The 12,025-nt window shown below is 38.8% G+C and overlaps 1 protein-coding gene across 1 annotated transcript in view; it reads left to right on the top strand.

Annotated features, from left to right (window-relative positions):
- The window catches only part of rassf3 (Ras association domain family member 3), a 72,422-nt gene extending 62,033 nt beyond the window's left edge, over nucleotides 1–10,389 (top strand). Inside the window, exons 3-7 of the mRNA XM_080291959.1 lie at nucleotides 887–994; nucleotides 2,617–2,775; nucleotides 3,022–3,109; nucleotides 4,776–4,891; nucleotides 5,688–10,389. Of these exons, the coding sequence (XP_080148085.1) occupies nucleotides 887–994; nucleotides 2,617–2,775; nucleotides 3,022–3,109; nucleotides 4,776–4,891; nucleotides 5,688–5,837 (621 nt within the window). The 3' untranslated portion in view covers nucleotides 5,838–10,389. The remainder of the gene's footprint in view (nucleotides 1–886; nucleotides 995–2,616; nucleotides 2,776–3,021; nucleotides 3,110–4,775; nucleotides 4,892–5,687) is intronic.
- The last annotated feature ends 1,636 nt before the right edge of the window (nucleotides 10,390–12,025 follow it).

Here is a 12,025-nt window from a genome sequence, read left to right as displayed (position 1 = left end):
AATAAAAAAGCAGACGCTTGACACCTGTTCCTGTTTATATTCACAGGAAGGTATATTTTGACAAAATATATTCATGACAAATATAAGTGGGGATTACATTTTGTCTGTTGCAGAGCACTTATATCAACAAACATGATCTTAACAAGTTTACTCTTCTCAAGCTGATATGTAATAAAAAAAAAAGCTGGCTTGTTGCACGTATAAAACTGGGCTAAATATGATTGGGTTTAATACTATTAAATAGCTTTATTTATTCATTTATCCATCCATTTTCTGCCTGGGAACACCGGATAACCAGATTATATCATCAAAATTTAATAAGCATAGTATAAAAATCAGATGATAGAGGTTAAAAAAATGCTTGATTTGATTTATGTTAGCATGACTTGTTTGTTCGAATCCTTTTTTTAAATTTTTTTGCATGATGAGAAAAATATGAAACTCTACACATTTCGAGCTGTCGGGGTGCTCGTTGCTTTCCTTAATGAACTTAAACAGAAACGAGGATTGTGCAGAAGCAGAGCTTCTTCTTGGCAGCTCTACACTCACCCTGAGCACCTTGGAGCTCTGGTTATCTGTTTTAAGGCTTGTTTATAAAGAGATCTTTTTGGTTTTAAAGTTGTCTCACCCACTTGAAACCAACAAGAGATACAGTACATTATGTCAGAGTAATGTGCACAGCTTTGTAGTATTGCCGTGTATCATCCTGTAAAATCAGAAAATAAAACGCTGGTTCTTGATTTGGATTAGAAAGAATTATTCCCTCCCTCGTTTTTGTGTCCCACCGCTGTTGTCTAAACAGAGGATGTATTGTTTTAATAGTCCTGGCTGGTTTGTGACTTATCATGTCGCGTTTCCTTTCCTTCTTTGTCCCTTTTCTTCTAAGGATGTGGAGAAGGAGAGAGAGTTGCGGACAGAGTTCAGCAAAGAGGAAATCTGGCAGAGAATCGAGCAGTACAACTTGCTAACCAAAGACCACCTTAAAATGACGCTGGTGAGTATAATATGCACACACGCACACACAAACACACCTTTTTAAAAAAAACAAAACCCATCAACCAGGGCTGTCTTAATGGTTCCACGCTCCAGACTCCTGCAGAGCTGTGCAGGCTCTAAATCTCAGATTTTGAAGTTTATAATGTTGCTGTGTTACTTCTGCCTCCCTCCTGCTCCCAGCATTCCTCAGTGCTCGCATCAGAGTGATGTGATGTTATTCCTGCTATTGTTCTCGCCCCGCAGTGTTTTCATTGGCAGCGTGACAGGTGTCTGAAGTTGTCTCTCTCCACTTCAACTCAGAGTGAATTTCAGTAGAAATGAGAGATGTCAGGTGAAACTGGGGTTTTCTGGCCGTTAAAGCACCACATGAAAGAATGCAAGCATTTTTGAAGGAGCAGCAGGTTACAGAGGATGTTTCCTGAGGTTTTTTTCCCTTAGTCATGGAAAATCATCTATTTTCAGACAAGGAGTTAAGCTGACCGCACTCTTAACAGATGGGAAACGGCACATCTAAAGGCCAGTAGATTCTAGTCTGACACTCAGAGGGGAGCCCAGACATAATAACTGAGTCTGTCCACTAAAAATCACATTTTAACTGGCCAATAAAAAGTTTACATTCATTTATACATTTGAATATATGAGTTTTTAGAATATAAAGACAATAAATGGACAAAAAAGCTGCATAGACACATAATATCAGCTTATATTGGTCACTCATGCCCAAATCAGCATGTATGTAATGAGATCAAATGCCATACTACTAGAGCATTATATAAAGATTAAAACAAAGTGTTGTCTAAGGCTAATCTGTGCAATTTTCCAGTTGATAATAAAGTCTGTTGGGAACTTGAGCTACCTTTAAACACTCCATTGTTAATTACTTGTCATTGTTTTGCTTTTTTATAACTGAGAAAAAAGACAAACTCACTGATTAAGGAAATAATGATGATACTTTCCAAAATATTTTATGCTGAAATGAGTCATAACTCAAAGTGGGTGTATTCACAAGATGCTCATCGTGAAACTTTAACTTTCACAGTCAGTTTGTTCCACAGTCATTATAATAATGTCTGTAAATGGGTTTCAGAGCTCACATTCAATCCTTTAAAAAAAAAAAGTCTAAATGTTTATTTTCATTTATATTTTTAAAAAAACTGAGAACTGAGAATATTTGTTACTTTTGCAGTTAATAGATCATCAGGACAGTTTAGAGCCGATTGCTCTGCATATTTTAAGTAGTGAGTGGATGAATGGGTAGTTTCACTATGAGAAGCCTGCATGTTTCTGTTTCAGCACACCTTTTCTGTCCAATTTCCGTCTTCATTCTTTAGGATTTGTCTTTCTTGTTCATCCCGTTTTTGTCTTTTTATCATTCCATCTTTGACGTCTACTTGTTTTTTTTACTTCTCTTCATTCTTGGCCTCTTTGTCTACTCGTGACCTTCACACACACTCCTCCCAGCCCCATATGGAGTAATGAGATTAAGATAGTCTTCCTCCATCTGGGGCCATCTGTCCTGCAGGTCACACTGGGCTTATTGGGTGAACTGGGCTCACTTAGAGAGATCATGTAGCAGCTACCATAGTGGCCACATTAAAACATTAACTCTGTCTCTGTCAGGGTGCGGGCGGTGTGTACACGGGTTTCATCAAGGTCCAGATGGATTTGCGGAGGCCAATGACGGTGCAGGGAAGTCAGACAAGAGCTGGGGAGGCCTTCTATCTGCCCCAAGGAGTCTCCAACACCCTTCATGTCAGCTCTAAAACCACAGTCAAAGAGGTTGTTAATACACACGCAAACACACACATGTGAACACACTGCAGCCTGCTTAATAGGTTAATTAAGATTTGATGACAGACCGGTTGAAGTCGAGAGACAGACAGGGCTAAGTTCATTGATTTCACTCAGTTTTGTATGTTCGTTATCCTTTTAAGCAATAAATTAACGACAAAGCAACACAAAAATCTTCTAGAAGAGCTGTCAAAGTAATATTGACGGGTGTTTTTCTTTCTCGCGTGTCTTCAGGTGATCGTCGGCTTGCTGAGCAAATTCACAGTTGCAGACAACCCGGCTAAATATGCCCTGTACAAGAGATACCGGCGGGAGGAGCAGGGTAAGACTGGGTGTGAGAGACGGGGTTTCATGCCACTATTGCCACGCTCGGTATGAGGTGTGTGTGTGTGTGTGTGTGTGGGCCTCACCCTCATGTTGGATGCCAGAGGCTCTCCCTACTATAACAGCTCACCAGGGATACCCACACATGCAGATATAAATACAGCGCACATCCATGCTGTGAATGAGCAGCTGTTACAGGCTGTTGGGTGTCACACGATGTCTTTCAGTGAGGAGAAGACAGTTTATTAACCTTATGCATTGATTTAAAACTATAAACACAACCTGCAGATGCTTGTTTGAAGCTTGTGAGTCATTTCAACTCAAATTTTTATAGATTTAGAGTGTTTTTGTGTGTTTTCTCCCCCTTCTTTAAACGCTCCTGTTCTGGTTTGCATTCATGACTGGAGACGTACAGCTAATAAAAGACAGAGTCTAGACAGACGCCTGACTGCAGACACTTGAGGACTTTTAATGAACTTGTCTGGTGTTTCAGGAGAAAAGTTAAGTGTCTGAGATTTAACTGCGGTCTGGAAATGTAGAAACATCTTCGACTTTGTTTCAAATTGAGACGAGACGACTCACGATGTGGTCGAGGAGAACTTGGATATGTAAAGAAGAGAATCATTTGAACCAAAGCTTGTAGGGATGTACAGGGTGCAGAAACATCTCCTTCAATTGTTTTGCTTCTGCTCACTGTTTTTTCTTTAGCTCTTTGCTTTTATTTTAATCCCTTCTGAAAGTTAGAAATCCTTAAATTGTAAATCTTCTAAACCAATAAATGATGGTCAACATACAAATATGCAGAATTTGTTAGGAAGAGACAAAAGATGCAATTGTAAGCGACACACAGAGTCAGACTGTTTTCATCGCTGTCGGTTAGTACTGCTTTGTCAGAAAACCGGTCTTTGTTGTGTGTGCTGTGGCATGCATTAAGGCAGAAGTGATGCTGATTGGTCACTCCTTTGAGATTTTGTTAACGAGCAGGGTTACTGGTATGCCAGTGAGGGTTTTAACCCAAACTGCAATCTTTTCCTAACCCTAACTAAGTAGTTCTAAAACACAAAGTGCTCAAAAGGAGTAGAAACCAGAGTCTTCTGGCTGTTAACCCAAGAAACGATGCCCCCAGCACTCTCCAACCTCCTTACAAGGACTTTGCATCTTTGTTAAACATGAGCAATACTTTTGGGGCCAGAGGGCTAAAGGGCACCTTGCAGAAGGAACATCACAAAGTGTCACTGGGCTGAGAACACACTGATGAAGCAGGAGGTCTGTAAATGAATATACACACTACCCTGACATCCTAATTACACCGTAAGCCCTGAAAAATCGGCTTTTGTCCTCGGTTGCTGTCAGCAGACATACCGATGAGTTTTCAGATTGAGGTTTGGAAATATGTGAATGTCAGAATAATCAAGCCTCTAGCACCTTCTACATCTTTTGCAGATGTAAATACATTGCTGGCAATAACAGAATCTGTCCCTCACTGTCTGTTCCTGTAAACTACCGCATGGTAATATGGCGCTCCCATCCTTTCATCCTTTGCCAAATCCATTTATATGTGCACAGAGGAACAGCTGCCTGTGGTTGCATGCAGCGTGCATACTGTACAGACTAATTAAATCTGTTTGTGTGTGTGTGTGTGTGTGTGTGTGTGTGTTTTGCAGTTTATACATGCAAATTGGCGGATGCTGAGAAGCCGTTGTTTCTTCGCCTGGTGGCGGGACCCGACCCAGACCTGCTCAGCTTTGTCCTGAAAGAACAGCAGACGGGAGAAGTCATGGTAACACTGATTATCACCACATTTCAGCTTTATTGACATCTTCCTGGCCTCTGTGCTCTTTCGTCTCCGAGTTCAGCCATTCCCAAACGAGACGCTGCTGTGGCCCATTTCAAAACTTTAAACTCTAATGCACAATTCTTTTGTGTTTTCATTTGATTTAGATCTTCTGAGGATTTACTTATTGAGGCTGACCTGCCATAAACTGTTTGATCTCAAGTATCTCCCAGCATTTGCTCTTAACAAACCTATGAGTTTATGATTTTTTTTAAAAAAAGACAGAAAATGAACAAGTACCTTTTTTTTTTTTTTTTTTTTTTTTTTTTTTTTTAATATCCCCATGACTTAAATATTCAATCGCAATTTTTAAGTAAAAATGACAAAAACTGGCAAAGAAAGTGACTGTAAATTAATTCTGTAGTACCTTTACAGCCCAACAGGGGGCCACAGTGTTTGGCAATCACCATCCTAGTCTTTTTTTCCCCGTTCCTTTTAAATCTTTTACTTTAAGTTATCATTGTACATTATTGTTATCATTCTATATTCAAACCTAGCAGCTGACTATTTAAAAAAAAAAAAGAATTGTTTTCCTAGTGAAACTTCTACGACAAACTTTTTAAAAAACGTGTTTTTAAAAAGTAGTAAAGGTGCCATTGTTGTTATCCCAAGATGGATGCTACGCATAAAAAGAGAAATAACCACTCCTACTGTACTATCAAGCATCATCCATAGACATATACTTTATCAATTAAAAAGGAAAAAACAGAACTGAGCGAAGTTTTCTTGCTTTTCTCCTCAGTGGGATGCCTTCTCTATCCCTGAGCTGAAAAACTTCCTGCGGATCCTTGAAAAGGAGGAACAGGAGCAGAAGGACGCAGTAATTCGTCGCTATGAAACCTACCGGCAGAGACTGCAGGAGGCACTGCTGGAGGTCAGGGGGCCTTCTTAAGAGGATATAACCTCCTTGAAAAAGGACTACTGCCCCCTAGAGGGACGAAGGGGATGTTTTGTTTTGTTTTTCATTTTTAATCTCCTGGTGTACATTTTGATGGAGGGAGGGATGTGAACACAGAATCGGGAGAGAGGATCCAGCACCTGGAAGAAGGGATAATAAAGGATGACAAGAGGACAGAAAAAAGAGACTGCAAATAAAAAAGACGAACAGACAGAATTTTGGTTGCTGGATTCAAGATTTCAAACTGCTTCCCGCTCGGCTCCGTCTGCCTGCAAACACCAAAGATTCACTCACTGTGCCATATCCGTTCATCCTCTTCCCTGTTCGCCGTCCATCCCTCTCTTCTTCTTCTTCTCTCACTCTGTCCTGCTGTCACATAATTTATGCAGTTCATCCTTTTTGTTTCCCTCACCTTTTTATCCTTTGAACTTGTGAAAGACTCAAGGCCATATGTTGAATTATTTTTATTTAACTTGTGTGTTTTAAAGGTCTGTACATTTTTTTTTTTTTTTAATTTATATGGGTGAAGCTTTTTATTGCTTTTTGTTTTTGTTTTTAAAACAAAGTCTTATTTTTGTTTTATTGTAGAGGCGGAGCAACAATCTGCTTGTTGACACAGATGCTGAGAATAGTTTTTTCAGACTTCAGCAGGACACGGAAAATCCAAACATCAGAGCATGACAGACCATTTAAAAAAAGTTATTATCATAAAATGGAGTTATTTTAACTCACAGTAGTTGTAAAAGTAAATACTGATTCCAATAATAATAGCTCTAATTACAAAGAATGAAAATGGATTGGAGTTCTTCTGGATTTATCCGTTCCAAAAACATGTCCAATCAAAATATATGAATCTGAGAAGAAATTCTTATTATATTCGTTATCCATTTATATGGAATTTAATTATCTGTTCATATTTTTTGGCACATTTAGGACTCCATAAAAGCCAGCCTGAGATTGTTTGCATGAAAGAAAGGAGAAATGAAAGGTGATGTAACGGAAAACAGATGCAGGAACTCTAGAGAGATTTTTAATAGGAAGAGTAAAAGAACGATAAGATGAGTCTTAACTGGAACTTAACAGGAAGTAGTTTAGTTTTGGTTGCAGTTTGTAAAAAACTAAAAAAAAAAACGCTGTTTGTTTTTTCATGTGGAGTGAAGATGAACTGGTGGGATCTGAAGCCTTTGTGTTTTTTCCACCACCAGCAGAGTTTCGTGAACCATGAGCTGAATAGACTAAAGCAAACTGCTTGAACTTTGACCCCCCCCCCACCATGTGGTCAGTGTGGAGATTTGACAGGTTTCTGGAAGTTGACTGAGCGGTTCAGAGGAAGTAGAAAAGAAACATTAGATGCAGGAAAGACAAAAACTAGGGGAAGATAAATGGCACGAGGAGCTAATACATGGGAAAGACTGTCATACAAGCAATGTGACCGTGGCCTTGAGGACCGTGACGGGGGTTTCCTCCAACCGCAAGTCACTTTGATTAACTGCTTGTTCACTTTTTGCATCACGTGAGCTCCTCGAATCAATGAGTGCAAGAAAAGGAGGTCTGTGAGTGCTGATAGCTGCTGAGACCAGAGAGGAAAAACAGCGGCATTGTGTGCGTTTCAACCCGTCTGTCAGCAGGCATTCATTTAAAACGCAACTTTTTGATACGCTTATCTTGAACTAAAATGTGCAGCCTTGACCTCATAAACCTCTCTTAAGGATAAAATAAGAGTGGGACACAAATCAAGGCACGCAGGACTGTAGTAAACATGAGGGTTTAAAGGCAGAAAAACTAAAGAAATGCATCAGAGTGCAAAAGAAGGCTCAACGAGAAAAGGGTTTTCTTAAGAAAAGGCCTTAAAAACCTGTGATATATATATGCAATATTTTTTGTGACGATGTAATCTATCAGTTAAAAGTCAAAGAGGCTTTTTCTTGTTTGCGTGGAATTTTTTTAATTTATTTTTTTTGGGGGGGGTAATTTTAAAGAAAACAGTCAATAATCTGGACAAACAAGTCAAAACATTAATGTTCATTGCATTTTATCTTTATGTTGCAAAATGCTGTTTGCTGTTTGAGCTGCAGGTACTAAATGATGTCAAACTGAGGGTGCTGCAGGGCGTTTCTGTAGGAGACTGTCGCCATCTAGTGGTCAAACACGCCAACTGTTCTCTTGCTTCTGTGTCAAACTTGATTTATCTTATAGAGTTATTTTGTTTTTATTTTTGTTATAACCAAAGATATTTTTTTGTGTTGTTGCCTGGAGCAAAACATCTATTAGGGGCCTCATCCCACCAGAGGGAAAAACATACAGTATATATAGTTTAGAGGTTTTATTTAAAGGGGTTTTAACCCCAGTTTCTTCTATTATTAAACACTGGGTTAATATTATGGAAGCAAAAAAGGGCCTTTAGAATTTAAATTAATTAATTTTATATATAATCTCTGGGTTATCATGGGCAAAAGTCCAGCATTATAAACTTTAACATGCAAGGTTTAAAAGAGAAGGCGGCCAACTGGAATATGTTAGAAAATGTTGGATTATGGGAAATGTAGTATCTATTGATTTGGAGCATTTCTTGGTAAAAGTTGAAACACCCTGACCCTTTCCTTCTCAGAATATCAGCATTTTTTTTTAAATTCCTTTTTCAGTGTCTTGTAGAAATTCCCAACTTTTATGTAATTTCCAAAGACAAAACTCATTTAATAACTTAATGGTTACATGTAAATACAAGAAATTAAAATTTGGAGGTCTTTTTAAATATTAATTAATTAATATTAATTAATTTTTAGTATGTCATTTGAAAACTTTGAGTATATAATTTTAATTATTGGTGGTTTTACTTTTTCAAGGTTAACAAATTCAGAAAACAAAATACAATTATTTTGGCCCTCTTTTGCTTCCATACTTTATAGTTGAAAGTGATGCGAAAGTCTGAATGGAAACAGTAACTGAATCTTGAAGCCATGTTGTTGCTTTTTGTGTATCTCATAAACAACTTTAGCTGTTAAAACACATCATCCCCGACTATTTGCATGAAATTTAATTTTTGGGGCACTTTAACTTTGAATTCAGGGAAAACGGGTTTTTAAAATTTAATTTTTTCTCCTGTGTACCGCGATCACATGCTCTACTTTATCTTAACATCTAACACACTATAATCTTATTATTCTTTTTCTGTTTTAACTGATGAAAGTATAGTGTGGCAGAAGTCGACGATTGTGAGGTCATTTAATAAGTTTTGGTCTCAGTGAGCTTCCGTAGAATTTCGCTCAGAGTTGGCTGTGAAATATTTTGCTTACTGTAAACAATCCTGGGCTGTTCAACATTAAAAGCATGCGTTATTTTAGATAAAACAGCAGTCGGACAGCGTCTGGAAAATAGTTTTCAGGTGCCGTGTACCTGCTGCTGATAGAAATTAGGATTTCTGAGGAATTATGTCATGGAAAGCTTTTTGGGCCAGTAGTGTTCATGTATGAAGATCAGATATAATACCTTGTATGTATTCAGAGATGTTGTTTTTAAGGCTGTTCAAACATACCTAGAGTCTGATAGCGTGCAAACCATTGGCTCCTTAGTCTTAATTGAAATATTCTTATACTTTCTGTCATTTTACACTATTTAAACCTGTTTTCCTTGTTAGCATATGTTTTATTTCTTTAGATGTTGCTGAAATTTGACTATTGTTCTGATTGTTAGGCTAATTTGGATTAATTCTTTATAAAAACATCACAAAATCATCAAGCCTGTTGAATGTTAATATTTTTACGCTTCATGCGTATTTAAGAGCTTTCAGCCTTCCCTTTGCTTTTCTTTGAAACTAGCTTCACATTTTCACTTTTAGTATTTTTTTGTCCCCAAACTGGATATAAATTTATATAGGATAATATAGTGTAAAATGACAGCTCAGAAAACATTCACGAACTTTACATGTAAGAATATGTATTACTTCATTGTTTTAAATCTTTAAATCTTGTTCTTTAAAGACAAACGAAAAAACCCAAACAAACTAAACTAAATTCGTTCGCAAGCTTAATTTTCTGAGCAGTTTTGAAGCTTCTCTTCTCAGATTTGTGCGCTTGGGTCTGAGGTTTGAACATCCACAAACTGTTGTGTTAAATGCCAAAGACCTGTGTTGTTGAAGCTCTTCCTGATTTTTCCCAGTGATGCTGTTTTTGTTGTTGTTGTTGTTGTTCACCCAGACTCACTATAGAGAAGCGATACACCTTTTCAGGTTTATGACGAGCTTGAAAACACAACGCTAACTCTGTTGTTCTACACTTGAGTTAAAAAAAAAAATCTAAAGGGTTTTCTGGGTAAAGGTTTCAGATCTGAGCTGCAGTTGGAGCTCGGTCTGAAATGTCCCGATCTCTGTGCCTTTGTACAGTTCAACAGCTGCGGGCAAACCTGAAGGAGAGGCTGAAGGTCTCATCGTGTTCTCTCTCCGTAGGCTGAGGCGGGTTTATTTTTGTAGGTGATTTCAATCGTTACCAAATGTGGCCTTTCCTCACGGCAAGGCGGGCTTCATCTATTAAAGGTGAAATTATAAAAGAAACTTAAAGGGTTGTGTGATTTTTGTCTTCGGTTTCAGTTGTTTACTCATTATTTTACTCAGTTTTACTAAGAATGTGACCCCATTCCTTTTGAATTATCTGAGCATACCTACTTGTTCTTCAAATGGTCTCACTTCAGACTTTTTATTTACAAATAAGCCATGTTGTTCAGGGCTGTGGACAAGTATTTGTCCACTTCCTGATTTCTTTGGGGTTTTTTGTGTGTATTTGTCACACTTAAATGTTTTAGATCAGGGGTGTCAAACTCAATTGCACAGGGGGCCAAACCTCAAGGCACACTTTAGGTCGTGGCCCAGTTAAGAAAAACATTCATTGAACACACTAAAACAATGTTTTTCTTTAAAACATAAATATGAATAAAAACACTGGAATATAATTCAAGAATAAATAAACTTTAACTTTAAATATTTTGCTCTCCATAAAAATATATCCTGTCAAAATTATGCAAGTTAGAAATATGAACATGCTGCCAAAACCCCAGAAAAAATAAATGAAAACATATACAAGGTTCGAGCCGCATGCAGACAGAGCTGGGGCATTGCTTCAGGTGCAGTTTCCACGTCAACTGTAAATGGATTGTGAAGCAGCTCGAAATTCTCATTTTGTGCTTCAAAGTCACCAAAGCGCCACGCGAACTCAGTGCGCTCCGTTTATCAGCAAAGTGCGCATTTGTGAACACTGTTGCGCTGACTTGGTTCAACATTACTTGGCAACAGGGAAAGTGAGGCAGGTTGCACTGGTGCATTTGTGATAGCTTCACTTGAAATGCCTTCATCGCATCATGCCATGCCCATGAACTGACAGATTTCCTTGCTGAGTTCAAAAACCCTATTGAGAATTTTTCCCCAACTCAGCCAACGGACCTCTGTATGATGGCATGTCGGCAAACTCTGAATCTATTTCCCACACAAAAGACTGAAATTGACGGTGATTTAAACCTTGATCTCAGATAAAATTTACGGTTTGCGTCACGGTGATCATTACATGTTCCATTTTTAGGACTTTACCACACAGCGTTTCCTACCGCGGTAAAGTGAGCCGCGGTCAAGCCAGCCGCCTCTTACGTTGTGTTCACACCGAACGCGATGGACGCGAATAGAGCGTCAGGTTTACATGTAAAGTCAATGGAAAGGCGCGATGACGCGCGATTGCGGGTCCCGCGAAAATTCGGAAGCAGATTTGCGTCGCGAAAACGCGTGAAACGCGCGTCAGTGTAGCGCGTTTGACGCGCGAATAAAACCACGCGCGTCAGTTTTTGTGTTGCATTTTGTGCATACGCGCGTTCCGCCGCATAAATTTCCTTGCGCTTTTACACCAGTCTTTACGGTAGTGCCTTTTCGCTTTATATCCTGATTGAATCCGATAGAAAGCCTAGACCCGCGTGCACAGTCACACGCACGCGCGCACCTCAGGTCAAAGTATCTCACGCTCTAATGTATCTGTTTTTCTTTTCTGTGCTTTAACTTTCTACAAAGTGAAAATAACTTAAAGAGTTGGTGCCTGAGATGCCAAATTCCAACATCCTCATTCCCGCCATTGAGATAACTCTCACACAGGCCCAGAGAGCAGATGTTGCTGCATTGCAGATGTGTTATACCCCCTGCCCAGCCGAGTGAC

The sequence above is a fragment of the Astatotilapia calliptera genome, chromosome 17, assembly GCF_964374335.1.
Source record: "Astatotilapia calliptera chromosome 17, fAstCal68.1, whole genome shotgun sequence".
Taxonomy (NCBI): domain Eukaryota; kingdom Metazoa; phylum Chordata; class Actinopteri; order Cichliformes; family Cichlidae; genus Astatotilapia; species Astatotilapia calliptera.
The sequence above is the reverse complement of the archived record's forward strand: the minus strand, read 5'-3'. Positions and strand labels throughout refer to the sequence as shown.